This window comes from Lethenteron reissneri, chromosome 26 (genome assembly GCF_015708825.2).
Source record: "Lethenteron reissneri isolate LAM-NWPU_2019-01 chromosome 26, ASM1570882v1, whole genome shotgun sequence".
Lineage (NCBI taxonomy): Eukaryota > Metazoa > Chordata > Hyperoartia > Petromyzontiformes > Petromyzontidae > Lethenteron > Lethenteron reissneri.
This window is the reverse complement of record NC_083804.1, coordinates 19,763,282-19,780,416: the sequence shown is the minus strand read 5'-3', so window position 1 is coordinate 19,780,416 and position 17,135 is coordinate 19,763,282. Positions and strand designations below refer to the sequence as shown.

At 46.6% G+C, this 17,135-nt stretch overlaps 1 protein-coding gene across 1 annotated transcript; it reads right to left on the bottom strand.

Moving 5' to 3' along the window:
- Nucleotides 1-5,699: 5,699 nt before the first annotated feature.
- On the bottom strand, nucleotides 5,700-13,775 carry LOC133347970 (heart- and neural crest derivatives-expressed protein 1-like). The gene is made up of 3 exons (XM_061560734.1): nucleotides 13,582-13,775; nucleotides 8,545-8,698; nucleotides 5,700-7,661 (listed from the first exon to the last, which is right to left on the bottom strand). The coding sequence occupies exons 1-3, from the start codon at nucleotides 13,773-13,775 to the stop codon at nucleotides 7,569-7,571; spliced, it is 441 nt and encodes a 146-aa protein (XP_061416718.1). The 3' UTR covers nucleotides 5,700-7,568.
- Between the last annotated feature and the right edge of the window lie 3,360 nt (nucleotides 13,776-17,135).

Below are 17,135 nucleotides of genomic sequence, written 5' to 3'. Positions count from 1 at the left end.
ATTAATAAAAGTAAAATAAAAATCACGTTTCGATTGCGTTTTCCGCGCTCATTGACATGTAAATTTTTTACGCGTTTTCTGCACTCATTGACATGTACATTTTTTACGCGTTTTCCGCACTCATTGACATGTACATTTTTTACGCGTTTTCCGCACTCATTGACATGTAATTTTTTTATCTAACCCCTCCATCTCTCTGCCACCGCCCCCTCTGCCTATTTAAGGCCACTCCACAGAGACGATCCCCCCTCTCTGTACCTGTGTTACTCTCTCTCTATGTATCTTGGTGATATCTGTCTGCTTATATGTCTGTCTATAGTTTTTCTGGTTAGAATTTCTTGTTGCTATTTCATTTATACCTGATGACGATTGCTTGTGTTGCAATCGAAACGTCGTGATTTTTATTTTATTTTACTTTTATTAATTTTAATGTTTTACCTACGTCACTTTACCGAAAAAACCTAAGAATATGAATCCTTGCAGTCACGAAAGCTTCAAATCTAGAATTGAACTGCTCATCTACATCTTTGGTGGACCTGAACCAACTGGACATTCCAAATTCTCATCGTGGTGACAAGCTTGAGCAATATTCAGACGTTCTCATTACTCTGGTATAGTGCGTTGTTTTTGAACTATGCGCCTTATGGCGTCATCTGGTCGAACACCATATGAGACTAGGCTCTAAAGAAAGCTGTCTCTGCTGTGGACCAATCCGTTTCAAAGACAATGCATAAATTATCAGAGTATTGTTTTTTGTTTGCATTTGACTGCAAGTATTGTGGCTAATGTAAGTATGATTCCTTGCAAAAGGTGTCAGTTTTGTTGCCAGAAAAAATGGGAAACCCCATATTAGAATATTCAGACGTTTTAACTTCTAAAATGCGGGTGAGAAGGTCATGGGGTTGGAGGGTTTGTCTATCCAAATGATAGCGAACGAAGTTTCAGATCGATTATTTATTGACGTCATATAATGATGTTTGAGACAAACATGTTTCACATCTAGGAACACACAGGGAAATGACAGTATACAGCCTACAGACGAACACGCGTACATAGTGTGTAGGGCATCTCAAACTCCCGTTCTTGCGACCCACCGCGGATTCGTATTCTAACGTTTACCAGTCCTCTCAACATTAAATTGCAAATTACACAGGTACAGCCTGCACGGCATGATAGTTAGTTACAATGCAGGATCTTATTTTGAATCTCTATCTCGTCGGACACATAAGCACTACATTAGTCCATGCGACTTGTCGGTACCACCTCAGGTGCCATTACTTTAGCTACAAGGCCAGTAACATTGAATTATGTAAGAACTACAGTACTTGAAATGAGTGAGCTATCAAAGAATGTACCCGTATTAGCAAACAAATTAGTGCTGCTAAATTTTGCTACCTTAGAGGTGGCAACAATTTATGCTCGGGCCCATGGACCAACATCCGCGAACACGCGTTTCCGTCTAGGTCACGTGGCACGCGTGACAATGATCAGACACGTGCAGCGCGTAACGACTTCATTGGCATTTGAAATGAGACGATTGACTCTGATTGCAGTTTAGGAAATCCTAAAATGTCCAGTGGCATTTATAACCTTTTGCCAGGGCAGCTCTTTCGCCCACTTCAGCAAATTTTTTCTTGCTGTGGTTGTCCCACCTGATGGCGGACGCTTGTGTTGCGCCCGAAACGTCGTGATTTAATTTATTTTATTTCTACCCACGTGACTTTACCGAAAGAACCAAAGAGTATAGATTCCTGCAGTCACGAAAGCTTCAAATCAAGAATGTCCAGTGGCGGTTCATGGTGTTCAAATCTCACGTGACGCGTGCTGGTGTACTCGTTGATGGATGAAACTCGAAAGTAGCGAGCGATTATGATGATCATTCTAAAGATGACGATGCAAAATGTTAATGCTGCTGCTGCTGATAACAATCATGGGCTTCCACTGACCAGTCCTCCTGGGAAGCTGCCGTAGGCTGCGTTGTTGCCGTCTGGTGGAGAATGTGCTGATGATGATGAAGCCATTGTCAGCGTGTTCCAGTGTCTCAATGGGTCTGTATTCGAGTCTTTGGGTCTTTACATACGTTTAAGAGTAATTTTTCGTGTCCATGGTTTTCTACGTGAAAAGCCACCTGCCAACGCAATTCCTGTTTAGCAGTAAATCCACCTTTTTTTACGCCTTATCACCAAAATAGTAATATTATCCCAGCCACTGCAACGTGAAGAATTCCCCATGTCGTCACTGCCATTTGCGGTCATGCTGACGTCACAATAGAGTGCTTTCGTGCACTTGAGCAGGATCTCATCGCTCCATCTCCACGGTGGTCGTCCTCTCGGGCACCGTCGATCTCGTTTAAGGTTGGCCTACACTTGTTTATACAATTGGCAATTATAAACGAAGCGTGTTTTAGACATCGTGTGTTGGTGAAAACTGGAACTCATTTGTGAAGTGTTCTTGCGGCATTTTCCCAGTTTTAAGACAGTTTTGCAACGTAAACTTGACAAAAGCGCAGCACAAACACGGCACAGCAGCAATGATACATTTAAACTTGTAACGCGCGCAGTACTCGTTCAGTCTTGAATACAGGGAACGACTCAGAGGCTGCGAGGAATCAAAGAAAATGCGCTATAGAGCTCTGCTTTTCAGCAGCAACCTGACCACAAATAATACATCAACCAAGTGGCTTATCATGTGGAAATGTATAGCAGCCAAATACTCAACGCATGGTGCTGAATTAATGTTTCGATAGACCGGGGGAAAGAGTCGTTCGCAGCGATTACGGCTCACGGAAGCGCGCACGTGGTGATGCCCGAGACACGCACGCCAGGCCGAATGTCTCCTCGACAATGTGTCGGCCTGTGCGGGAGATTTAGGTTAGAAATAATATTTGCAGTAATTTTCTGACCACGCTGGTCATCGAGGGTTGGTGAAGGGGTTCGGGGTGGGGGGGTGCAGGAGCGTTTCGTATATCACTCGCCATTGATGTTAGTCGTGGCTGGCAATCGAACTGAGGTTTACGGGTTCTTAGCGCAGTGAGATAACTACTGCTCCACCGCCCCATGCATCCACGAATCGTAAGTTGACGCGCAGCTTCGCATGGGAGCCGCGCGTGGTTTCACGGGAGCACATTGCTTAGACCCGCAGTAGACACGTAACAACGCCCGAGTCATCGACTCAATATATGATTCGGCTAACCATACGTTCTTCAAATCGACCGTGTATCAACGATTTACGATGTGTGCCAATTGTGTGCAAGTGACGTGGATATCTTCTTCTTGGTTCTTTCGGTAATGTCACGTAGAAGAGAAATCATAAAATAATAATAAATAAAACATAAAATACAATTCTCACGACGTTTCGACCACAACGCAAGCAGCCGTCCTCAGGTGAAGAACATGTCTATCGGAAAGATTTTACCGAAAGAACCAAGAAGATGAATTCCTGCAGTCACGAAAGCTTTAAATCGAAATTTGACGTAGATATGTTCCATGTAGAGTCGAGGAGCGCAATCCAAACGGGACTCGATATAGCGGCACGCAACCAGAAGTGCAGAGCAAACGAGACGGACATTAATAAAAACGCACTCACTACATTATGGACAGTAGTAATGTAAAGCATGTATTTATCTAAACGGAAAAAAATCGTGCATACGCATGGATCTGGTAACGCTTCCCAAAGCGCGTTTGTCCTGGGAAGTGTTTAATCAGCGACCACGGTCGCGCTCGTGGCAGGGGCGCAGGGAGTGCTATGAAGAAGGGTCATTGCTCGAAACGTCGCCGACTATATCAATACTTTTTTCGTTTAATGCCACGGTGTTGTTGACGAGTGTGTTCGCCCCTGGGCTGTAGCGCTGACCGGGAAAATCCGAGGCGGGGTCCTTCTACCTCTGGTTTTGTTTCAAAGTTTTGGGTAGAGGCCGACCGTAACAGAATTTCTGGTTTCGGCCGAAAACGAAACGAGAAACCGAAAGTTAAAATTTGACTTTCTGCCGAAACCGAAATTATGTCGAAAGAGGCCATTTGACAACTTTCGGCGACGAAACCGAATTTCCGTCGGCCTCTAGTCTTGGGTACCCTCTTTGATCAACGTGGCCGGTTTTCTACAGCGTGGGTGAGAGTCTCTGAAAGCAACGCGACTCTGTTACCCTTTAGTTTCCTTCATATTGTCCTCACTTCCCCGTTACAAAGCTAATTGCGGACCCATTTTCAACATTCATTGGAAAAATGTACAAAAAAAATCTATTCGTGAATAGAACAGTAACTCGAATCGTGGGCGGTGAATCTTCCCATGGCTAACCTCTTATGCTAACGTTCTCCATAAGCGGTCTGATGACGACCGCTTATGTTGCGATCGAAACGTAGTTTTTTGTTATTTTCTTTGAACCTATCTACGTGACTTTACCGAAAGACCCAAAGAATATGAATTCCTGCGGTCACAAAAGCTTTAAGTCAATATCTAAACATGCAGTACCATGTACACGCAGACACGTGCACCCGTTGCAAATATCGGAGTAACCCGTGTCATTCAAAGCCACGTTACTTTCAAGACAAATTATACCTATACGGCCTGGTACCCCCTCCCCTCCTTACACTCACACACAGCGGCTTTTACAAAACGACAGCAGTGTGTGTGTGCGTGAGTGCGGCCCGAAGTGCGCCACGGAATTTGTGTCACGATTTCCTCTGCGTCGCGTCGCGCGCTATTGCAGGGAACACAGGCGTCGACTTTGTCGGTTTACCGCACCGGACAGCCCCCCACCTTTCCCCTACCCCCCCCCCCCCACTCCATTCGCACTTCAGTTAAGCACAACAACAGAATATGCCGCACGTCGCTTTCGACGCGCATGATTCCTCTAGAATCGCCGAGACGTGTTTCGTTTGCGAGTATTCGGCGTGAGTGGCGGGTTTTAACGGGCGTGGTTAATGCTGGCTTCATACTCTTAGGTTTTTTCGGTAAAGTCACGTAGGGAAAACAATAATAAAATAACTAAATTAATGATAATAACTAAATTAAATCACGACGTTTCGGAGGCAACACAAGTCTCCGTCTTCAGGTGGGACCGTCACAGAGACGGTGACTTGCGTTGCCTCCGAAACGTCGTGATTTAATTTAGTTATTTTAATTGATTATTATTTTTATTTATTATTATTTTTTACCGAAAAACCCTAAGAGTATGAATCCTTGCAGTCACGAAAGCTTCAAATCTAGAATTAATGCTAGCTTGCTGTCAACCCGTGCCACACTGCGAGCTATCGAAAACGTTCTGCGTCTACTGCGGCATCACGATAACAACAACAATGCAACAGCCTCTTGTCCCGTCAGTCTGATTCTCGCGCCACGCCTCGTCACGTCGACCACTTTTCTCCCCTCCGTTCAGGTTCAACACTCTAGTTGTGTTCTTGGTTCTTTCGGTAAAGTCACGTAGAAGGGAAATAATAAAAATAATAAAACATAATTTAAAAAAAATTCTCACGACGTTTCGGCCACAACGCAAGCAGCCGTCCTCAGGTGAAGAACAGGTCTGTCGGAAAGACAGCGTCCGAATGAACACCACCAGGCTTGGCAGCGTATATTTAAGCTGTGTTAGAGGAGGAAGAGTGCCTTGACAAATGCATTTGCATATCAACAGATGAATTTAGCATATTTATGGAAAATGCAGATACGGGATTAGTTCTTTCTGGTGTTCATTCAGACGCTGTCTTTCCGACAGACCTGTTCTTCACCTGAGGACGGCTGCTTGCGTTGTGGCCGAAACGTCGTGAGAATTGTATTTTATTACGTTTTATTTTTATTATTTCCCTTCTACGTGACTTTACCGAAAGAACCAAGAAGATGAATCCCTGCAGTCACGAAAGCTTTAAATCGAAACTCAAGTTGTGATCTACACGCTGCCCGTACCCGATGATGGGTACACGGTAAACTGGTCCCACGTGCGACAGAACATGTGCGCAAGTGGAGGTCGCGGTCGTGGCTGGGCGCGGGCTCGGAAGGGAGCGTCAGAACCGCAGCGAGCGGCGAATCGTCGCTTAAACAAAGACAAAGATCCCCCGTATAGCCTTCACAGACTCTTGGGGCAAGTGCCGTTGGCGAGCATCTATCGCTTAGGCTACATTACCGCATTAAAGCCCGATTAATACAACCGATTTAAATGGGTGTCATTGCGCGTTTCATACACAATTTGAACAATTTTCATTGTCCCTACGAGTTTATACTTGTGAATTAAAACGTCAAAGTATAATATATGCAATATCTGCAAATGTAAGAGAGAACATTTATACGGCTGCAATAAATAAAATGCTTTAATAAATTATACTTTGTTTAAAAAAAAACGAAAAGAACGTTTCTGACTTAAATAAATAAATAATGATGATATTACACAAACGATCTGCAACGGCGCATTTAAACCTGGGGCTGCATGGAGGACAACCGATGAACATGTGCGATGATCCGTCAATAACGTGGTACCCGAGGACAACTTGAACGTTGTTCTCGAAGTCATTTTGAGCCACACAGGATAATGAAGTCGCCAGACAGCCGTACGGGCCGGTTCGGGGAGAGAATTCTGATAAAGCGATTCACATGGCGGGGTGTTTTTCTCTCTCTCATTCTATGCTTCTTTATAGATATCGGTGTTAGCTCGGTGATAGCCCAACGGAAAATGTTCGGTCGAAATTAATGCTTATTTGTTAATGATCGCATGTCTCGGGAACGTCCGTGTAAATGAAGAGTACAGTATTAGAGTGTCAGATGTATACTGTATGTGTCCTAAAAACAGCTCTTTTCTAATGCACTGGAGGGATGAGAGCCTCCCCACTAACAACGTTGTGGGTCGTGGATGTTAGCTGACCATACTTCACCACGCTGTTAGTGCAGTTTGGTGAAGGCGGGGAGCATAGACTTGGAAACATAGTACAGTACAACAATATGTTTTTACCACACTGCCGTCTGCCGACAGCGTAGCCCCGCACATCAGCAGCCTACGGTAATTGTTGAACACCTGGTGGTCACCCATCCAAGCGCTTTAGCGCCAGGATCAAAGCTGCTGAGCTCCTTGCTGAGATCTGGTTAATTTGGTCATAGGCAAGATGTATATACATACAGCACAGATTCTATTCTATAGATACTGCGGGGAGTGCAGTTGCACGTTTCTGCGAGATAAACGGAACACAAAACGTCTCAATATAATCCCAACACAAGATGAATAGCAGACCAAATGAAACCATAAATAATAGGCTGACGTTTCAGGCCATGTCCCCTTCTTCAGAGCAGAACGCTCGCAGGGCACCGCATTGTAAATGAAGTGTTATCTCATACTATAAGTCAGTATCTCTGTTCTAAAGCAGGGTTGTCGCCTGAAACGTCAGATTGCTGTGTATATATATAGAGGTGTTGATTAGGAACGTGATTCTTTTTGTTGGATTGTGCTTGGGAAACACTGCCAACTCAGTCCCTTAATATGTTTCGTTTCATATAAGTTTCGTATAAGTGCACGCTTTGCAATAAATTAATAGTAAATCGGAACACGCTTCCTGTAGTCGCGACAGCCTCTCCCAAGCGTGGCAGCAGAGGTCTCAGTTCTGCATCTCGAGTTCCCAGACTCTCTGCGGCCACCCCGTGCGACCACGGCTCCTGCGTTCTCCGCTCAGCTCCGCGTCGTCTCCATCCTGCTGGGCCCACGACACCAACAATGTGAGCCTTTCGACTGTTTACAACGAGCCATATAAATCCATGATGTGTCTTAGCTTGCCTCTATGAGCCTCCACTATTTACAATTATACATGTTAGAAATGTACTATAGGTGCCTTAGTATGACTCTGTAAGCCTGAGACTCGTATAGTCTGCGTCTGTGAGCCTCGGATATTAACACGGAACCGTAAGAATGCAAAATGTGCCATGTGCTCCGTGACCTTCAAGCATGAAGATCGAATCATATGCAGTGTCGACGTGTCTTTGTCTCTGCGAGCCTCTAACATTGGCACTGAACCCTGTGGATCGTACAAGTGTGTGCGTACAGGTGTGTGCGTGCGCGTGTGTGCGTGCGCGTGTGTGCAGGTGTGTGCGTGCGTGCGCGTGTGTGCGTGCAGGTATGTGCGTTCAAGTGTGTGCGTGCGCGTGCGTGCAGGTGTGTGCGTGCGCGTGTGGGCATGTAGGTGTATGCGCGTGTGTGCGTGCAGGTGTGTGCGTGCGCGTGCGTGCGTGCAGGCGTGCGCGTGCAGGTGTGTGCGTGCGTTGTGTGGGCGTGTAGGTGTATACGCGTGTGTGCGTGCAGGTGTGTGCGTGCGTGCAGGTGTGTGCGTGCAGGTTTGTGCGTGCGCGTGTGGGCATGTAGGTGTATACGCGTGTGTGCGTGCAGGTGTGTGCGTGCAGGTGTGTGCGTGCGTGTAGGTGTGTGCGTGCGTGCAGGTGTGTGCGTGCGTGTAGGTGTGTGCGTGCGTGCAGGTGTGTGCGTGCAGGTGTGTGCGTGCGGTGCGTGCAGGTGCGTGCGTGCAGGTGTGTGCGTGCGCGTGCGTGCAGGTGTGTGCGTGCGTGTGTGTGCGGGAACCTGACCGCTGTGCACGCCCCCGCGGGGTGGCCGTGCTCAGGGGTCTCAGAGGGGTCCCGGGCCAGGACCCCCATGAGGTGCGAGATGTAGCGTGCGGCGAGACGCAGCGTCTTGATCTTGGAGAGTTTCGTGTCGGCGGGGACGCTGGGGATGCGCTCCCTGCGACACGCGCGGTGAATAAAAACAAACGCACCCTGTGTCGCCTGTGGCAGACTGAAGGGGAAATATGCGTACGCATTTTGAACTTCTTTCACACAGTGCTGTTCGCAAGCACCAAGAAATCAAAGAATGTCGGTACGGCCCACGAGTGAGTGGTGTGACCAGAACCACCCCCGGCGCCATTATATACCCAATGCTGATGTTTTTACACTCCGCACCAGTTAGTAATTTAAGGCTGAGTCAACCTAGGGGAGGCCCAGGACCGGTTCAGATGTTCGTCACTTGATGTTGGCCAGTGAGCTTGAATCGAACTCGGGGCGCCGGGTTCGTTGCGACTACGCTGTGCTAACCACTACACCACCGCTCCCCAAAGTATATACTGCACTGTGCACACGTACGAAGTATGCACACGTATTTTTCTTGGTTCTTTCGGTAAAGTCACGTAGAAGGGAAATAATAAAATAATAAAAATAAAACATAATAAAATAATTCTCACGACGTTTCGGCCACAACGCAAGCTGCCGTCCTGACGGCTGCTGAGGACGGCTGCTTGCGTTGTGGCCGAAACGTCGTGAGAATTATTTTATTATGTTTTATTTTGATTATTATATTATTTCCCTTCTACGTGACTTTACCGAAAGAACCAAGAAGATGAATCCCTGCAGTCACGAAAGCTTTAAATTGAAATATATACACGTAAATATGCACAGTGTACATATGAACGTACGCACCTATATATACATGCTGTCTGCATTGAGTCAAGTCAAATAAAGACGGAAGTCTCAATGTGTGTGTGTGTGTGTACACGTGTTCCACGTAACGCAGACAGCGTTAATCTCTTAGCCCGTCACGTGGGACGTGTTTCACAATCATCGGGCGCGGAAAGTGTGGCGGGTGCTGACCGTGAGCGCAATGCGCTACGGATTCAGCAGTCTGAATTAAAATATAAACACAATTAATCTATAAACACGATTCAAAATATAAATACAATTAATATATAAACACTTCATGTATAAACATACTGCATACATAAACACAATGCATATATAAAGACACATATAAACACAAATTATATACATATACAATTCATATATAAATACACTTAATATATAAACACTTCATATATAAACGCAATGCATATATAAAGACACATATAAACACAATGTACAGGTATATACATATACAATTCATATACAAACAATTCATACATAAACAATTCATATACAAACAATGCATACATACACAATTATTACATAAACACTGCATATATAAACAATTCCCACATGAACACAATTCATATATATATAAACACAATTCATATGTAAACGCAATCGCTAATGTTATAACCAAAATTAGCGGAATTGTTCACCAAATGTTTACAGAGAAATTAAACCCGGCAATCGTGGGCTGATGCTTCAATCATCCCTATATTTAAAGAAAGCGATTACACCCGACTTGAAGGATTACAGATACTTCTTCATTCTCTAATCACCGGTCATGCATTGTTCACGAAGCGTATTAGAATCACGAACAAATTAGAGGCGAGCCGACCACGAGGGGAAGCAGGGTTTAGTAAAAAAATTAACCCGTGAAAACAAAGTTTTTCACTATAAATCCTTTATATGCGTGGCGGCTAGAGTCCTCTCGTCCTCTGGCTTGAGATGGCTGCCACCTATGGGTCAGATGATTGTCTGCCACCATTAAGCAATTGGTAATTAAATATTTAAAACAATTTCCCTAAACAGTGTAAAATTTTGGAAAAAAAATTCACGAAAATTAACTGTCACGCACAACGAGTCTGTGTGCAAAATGTCAGCTCGATTGGATCACGGGAAGTGAGTTAAAACATGACCGAAAGATCTGCACGGTCGTAAGCAAGCAAGCAAGCACGCAAGCAAGCAAACAAGTGAACTTAATATAAAGGATTTAAAAAAGGTTTCCCTACCATCAAAGATATAGATCCCCCTTATAGCCTAAACAGACTGTTGGGGCAAGTGCTGTTAGCGGGTATTTATGAAGGCCGGCACGGCACACGAGGGGGTGGGTGACCAACACCACTCCCGGACGCCTTCGTCTGCCCCAGATACTCATTTGAGGCTGAGTCGACCTTGGGGATGCCCAGGACCGATTCAGATAATCGTCACTGGTGTTGGCCATGATCGGGAATTGGACTCGAATAGCCGGGATCTTAGCGCAGCGCGCTAACCATTGCACAACAATCGACCACACGCACACACATCCTGATCATCAGATTCTGGGAAATACCTGAAATGGATTCCAATTGCAGTGCCACTGTGCCTGGCCTCTGTATCCTATGAAAGGCATTCGACTGGCTAGAAAGTGATGCGGTCATCCAAGCTTTCGAAAAACATAGCGTAAATAAAAAAATAAAATATTGGAATGTATAAAATAAAAGTCTTTTATAAAAGAAATTGAACAGCAGCGAAGATATTCTACGAAGAAAGTACAGTACCGAAAAAATGCATACGTACTTAAGATATGGACAAAACACATACATGTTTGAAGTACAGACGAAATAATACGTACCCAAAGTCCCAACAAAATACATACGCGAATTATCAAAAGAACAAATAAGTATTGTACTCAACGTATCGACAAAATACATATATGCTCAAAGTACCGACAATATACATACTCAACTTATAGACAAAATACATATGTACTGAAACTACAGACAATATATACATACATACTCAATGTATCGAAAAAATACACTAAAATGATCGATAAAATGTACGTATACTATACTCAAACTATCGACAAAATACGTTTACAAAATTTACTAAATACATACACCGCACCTCCGATTAGCACGGTTGGCTACGTACGGTGCGAAAGAAGAAGAAGTTTAACATACATACATACTCAATGTATCGACAAAATAAACATGTACTAAAAGTACAGACAATATACATAATCAATGTATCGACATACATACTTAAAGCTGCCGCTCTTTCGCAACAGTTGTTCACACAGCGACGTTAGAAAGATGTACAGTATTTAGAAACTCAGATTTGAGAAACGAATGCATCATAATAATGGAGGCAATATTATTGATTGATAATGTATCTTTGCTGACGACACGGTCCATAGACGGTCCACTGAGAATTAACGGCAGGAATTAAGTTTATATAGAAGGCTGAAAGCTGGACTCAGGTGCGCAGCGAGACACGTGAGTGAGTGTGTGTCCACCTCGGATAACCACCACGTGTTGATACCTGTCATTGACACGTGCTGCAGAAACTCCACGGATCTCCCTCGCTAAATGTTGTATGTACCAGGACGATTGGCGAAACGGGATGATTATTCGTCGAGCAAATCACAATAATAATACACTTAACTGAGCCACCGCCATTCATAAGAATGACAGAACGCGAACTGAGAGGTGGGCCGATAGAATCACGTCTCGCGCGGCTCATTTTGACGTGAATCCTCTGCAGTGCGTCCTACAGTCGCGTGTCAAGAGATGAGACGGAGCACGGATCCGTGCATGAAGGCATTCGACCATAACGCTGCGTGTCAATAATAGTATATAATAGGCGACGTTTTTGGCAATGGCCCTTCTTCATAGCACAATAGATTCGTTTCCCGACGCAGACGCATTAGCTGCGTGGACTTTGTACATGCAGGCTTCCCTCACTTTATGCGGGTTACGTTTGTGCGGTTTCACTTACATGCGGCTAACATATTTCAACGAAAAATGCGCTATATGCAGTTTGAATTCACTCATATGCGGCTATGCGGTCGGACGTAGGGCAATATTGGGTGTACTGTTTGCGCTATTCGGCAGCTACTGCAGCTACATACTATTAACCCTCCTTCCCTTAATTAATGCTACCCCCGATCCCAGGGGTCGGGAACCTATTTTGACTGGGAGAGCCATAAAAGCCAAATATTTCTAAATATATTTCATTGAGAGCCATGTAGTATTTTTAACGTATAATAAATTAAATATGTATTACTTTTAATGCGACTTCTGGTGCTGCATGGTTTTGCTGATGGCCTTGTAGTCTGGTTCATACGTGGTGAGGTTGAGCTTCAGTGCAGGCGTGACCCGTGAAATTTATCTTCAAAACTAATTTCTGTTTACTTTAAAATGACACAGTATTATTCAGCAATATCACAAGTATTTTAAAATCAGTTCCAAACTGATTTATTTTTATTTTTTCAACTCAAAATTGTCTGGGAGCCATATGCCGTCACTGGAAGAGCCATATATGGCTCGCGAGCCATAGGTTCCCGACCGCTGCCTATCACCTCCCTTTGATGCTGCTAATCCTGCATAATGCACGGGCATGAGTAGTACTAATCACATACCTGCATTTCCCATACATATGCTAAATTCCTCTTAAATATGCAAATTATTTTATCAAGGCGCCCTTCCCCCCCCTTCCAACCCAGCTTAAATATACGCTCCAAGCCTGGGGTGTGTCATTCAGACTCTGCCTTCTCGACAGACCTGTTCTTCACCTGAGGACGGCTGCTTGCATTGTGGCCGAAACGTCGTGAGAATTATTTAATAAAGTGTTATTTTTATTATTTAATTATTTCCATTCTACGTGACTTTACCGAAAGAACCAAGAAGATGAATATGTTGTCTGTTGTTGTTGTCTGTGCTTGTGCTCCACTGTCAACGCAACAGCATCACCGATTTCATCTCGATGTTTACCTACAACACGGATGCTTTTGTCAACCGGTAGCGGCCGCTACATAGCAACAATCGCGTTACGGAAGACGCAGAGCAATGCCGACTCTGCTCAGCGGAATGATTTCTTCACGCGTTCAAGGAGAACCCGCGAGTTGAGAGTGCGATGACGTCGCCGGCATGAACGAGGTGGACGAGCAACCCCAGTCCGACGTACCTCAGCTCCGAGAAGGCGAGGTTGATGCTCTGAGTGCGTCTCCTCTCCTTGCGGTTGCCCGGCGCGCGCCTCCGTGTCGGGCCCGGGGCTGCCATGGACTCTCCGTGCGAGGGGCAATGGCTTTGCCCAAATGCAGGCCCTGCCCCCAAGCCGTGCCCGAGCCCAACTGGCCTCAGACCCGAGCCTGCTCCCATCCCTGGCGCCCCTAACCCCGACCCCATACTCATGCCCCCTGGCCCTAAACCTGCCCCAAGTGCCGGCCCCGCACCTAAGCATGGCCCCATGCCCTGCCCTGCTCCGAGGCATGCCCCTAACCCGAGAGTGAGCCCCGCTCCCATCCCAGACTCAAAACCAGATTCCGCCCCGGGGTCAGGGACCAGCCCTGTCCCGTGGGTCGCCTCTGGCCCTGCCCCGAAAGCGGGCCCTGCCCCGTGCGTGAATCTGAGCGCAGGCCCCCCCTGGAACCCCAGCTGCCCGTGGGGCCCCGGCTGGTGCAGGCCTCCCAGACCGAGGGGGGTACCTAACATGCCGTCCCCGTGCGGGAGCGACCCAGGGTAGTGAGCGGCGCCCGTGAGCCACGGACACGGGGGTCGCTGCGTGGGGAATGGGCGGTGAGACAGCGGCTGGCCCTGCTGTAGGAACATGCCGGCGATGGTGGTGGTGGTGGTTGTGATGATAACGACGATGAAGGTTTTTGGTGGTGATAATTGTGGCGCTGATCCTGTGGTATATATCAGAATCTTTCTTGATCCTGGAAAAGTGCCCTTATTGATGATGATTACGACCCTGCGGATACCGAGGAAGTTTCTAATCACGTAGTGGAAGTGATGATACAGATTCCGCAGAGACAGTTGTTGTTGATGATGTTTGTTTCTGGACTATTTTGGTGGCGATGATGACGCTTCGCTTAGCGACCGATTAGGCTGCAGTAATCGCTCGAGCGGATCTTGTAGATGCGAACGCTGTCAATTGTATTCCTGTTGCTGCGACATTGATACACAGTTTAAGGTTACGATGATGGTGATGAGAATGCGCTTGGTCTTGATGTCGTCATTCTTGGGGGACCACTGAAAGTAAAAAAAAAACACAAGCACTGCTGTTGGTGGACCTGCGGGAAGTGGGATTTGTTTTATTGCTGTTCCTCTACGTGACGGACCTCTTTACTGATACAACTGTAGCTGTCGTCTTCAATTAAACCACCCTTGCAACTGTTGATTCTATTGTCGATGCTGTAGTCCTCAGTGACATCCATTTTGCTGATGTGTCTATAGCTGTTCTGGCCGTACTCGTGGCTACCGTCCAAGCTTGTTCATCTCTTGAGTTGCCTAACTTTGATGCCGGCAGTTTGGGCCAACTCCAATGTCAGCGCGACCGCCGACTGCTGAGCCGGTCACTTTGTCAACTCGCCATTCCGACAGCCACTAACAGCCGACCGATGCTTTCTGCGACCTCGTTGCCATGAATATCAACATCGCCACAAGGGCGCCGTCTGCATGCGTTCAACGAGACGAGAAGTGCCTCGTGACGTGGTCCGTGGTCTCGTTCGGTGTCGTCGTCCCAACACCTCCACGATTTAACACGCATCCCTCCAACCTAAAGTATACGGAGCAAACCGCGAGCTCTTCGTTGACGACATTGTGGACTAATCGCAATGGGCAATGCATTTAGAGAAGCTCCTATACGTGCTGGATGTTGTTGACGGTGACGTCGTTACGTATGTTGGACTTCTTTCGCACCGTACGTAGTCAACCGTGCTAATCGGAGGGGTGGGGGAAGGACAACAAACTAAGCAAAAAAAAAAGCTGTTATTTCTGTTCTTGTTGCTGTGTATTTGATGAAGGTGATGTTGATGATGTTGCTGTATAATTGATGTCGATGGAGTTGATGTTAGTGATGTCGTTGATGTTAAAGATGTTGCTGTATAGTTTATGGAGTTGATGACGTAGGTGGTTGCGGTGTTGACTGTTGTGGTTACGTGCGTGGCTGTGGTGATGATATAGGTTTTGGAGAATTGCATGGTGGTGATTGTGGTTGTGTTATTGGTTATGGTGGTAGTGGTTATAGTCGTGGTGATAGTTGCAATATTTCGGTGGCAACTGTTGCTATGGTGGTATAGTATGGTTGTTCTAGTGGTAGTTATTGGGGGAGGGTTGGAAGTGGTGGTGCTTGTGGTGGTATGCGGATTGTCTACATAAAGATTCTGATTTGTTAATGACGTGTGCATGGTGGCCGACGTGTCGCTGGTTGATGGTTGTCGATAAAGTGGTTTAATTAGCGAGGTTGGCTACGTACGTCGCGACAGAAGCTCAGCATACATCGTGGTTGCCGTGTCTGTGGCTGACACCGCGTGCATTGTTCATCGTGGTGGGTGACGGCGGTGCTTGACGCTAGCGTTTGGAGTGTGAGGTTGATTCTAGATTCGAAGCTTTCGTGACTGCAAGCATTCATACTCTTAGTTCTTTCGGTAAAGTCACGTAGGTAAAAAAAAAATGAAATTAAAAATTAAACAATAAAATCACGACGTCTCGGAGGCAACACAAGCTTCCGTCTTCAGTGATTGTTTGTTATTGTTTTATTTTTAATTTCACTCTTTTTACCCACGTGACTTTACCGAAAGAACTAAGAGTAGCGTGTGTAAGGTTGGTTGGGTGCCTGCGTGACTCTGACCTCGCGCTGTCCTCCCCCCGGGTCCGGCGGCGGCCAGCTCCTCCTCTGCTCGATCTCCGTCCGGCGCTCTGCGCAACGACGTCTCGACGTCTCGCCGCTCCGACCCCTACGCCGCACGCGTGGTGCCCTCCGCGTCTCTGCCGCGCGCATCTCGCCGCTGACGCTGCTCAGGAGTCGCGAGGCGGGGCCACGGGCCCATTGGAGACGATCGGCGTGGAGAGGCGCGGCCCTCCTGCCCCTGTGGTGTCGCACCTGCGGCGTCCGCCCGCGTGTCCGCGTGTCCAACCGCCTGCCTCTTTCGCTGTCCGTCTACCAGCCAGACCTCTAATGTCTCTACGTCGGTCTGTGTCCGTCCGAATGTTTACCCGTCTGTCTGATGGCTGCTTCACGTCTGATTGTTAGCCTGACTGTGAGCCTGCGTGTCTGCTTGCCTGTCTGTCTGTCTTGTCACTATTTCTGTCTATCCAGCTGCCTCTTTGTCTGATAATTGTCTGCCTGCCTGTTACCATCTAGTCCGACGTGTCTGTGTATAAATCTGCGTATATATCGATCTGTGTGTCCGCCTGCGTTGTCTGTTCACCAGTCTGTCTCCCTGTCTGTTTGGGGGCACTTCCACGGACCTGTCGATTTGTCTGGGTGTATATTTCTGTCTGCGCGTCGTTCAGTTCGACTGTAGAGTTTGTCCAGGGCACAGGGCTCGGTAAATAAAATAACGAGCCAATTTTTTTTGTAGAATTCGCTAATATTTAAAGTGCCGCAATGCACGTGAGTACGAGACGGTCCTTAATCAAGAACTGTCACGAAGCAGGACTCAAAGAGCCGCACACGACTCCGGAGCCGCGCCTTGGCGAGCCCTGGTTCAGGGTGTATCGCTCGGCTGTGTGTCG

What these genes read in the sequence shown, in the direction of transcription:
- LOC133347970 (XM_061560734.1), bottom strand. Translation starts at nt 13,775, where the DNA reads ATGGGAGCAGGCTCGGGTCTGAGGCCAGTTGGGCTCGGGCACGGCTTG. An exon ending in CTCGCCTTCTCGGAGCTGAG is followed by an intron (nt 8,699 to 13,581) that starts GTACGTCGGACT and finishes CGCGTGTCGCAG; the next exon opens with GGAGCGCATCCCCAGCGTCC. An exon ending in CCGCGGGGGCGTGCACAGCG is followed by an intron (nt 7,662 to 8,544) that starts GTCAGGTTCCCG and finishes TGGGCCCAGCAG; the next exon opens with GATGGAGACGACGCGGAGCT.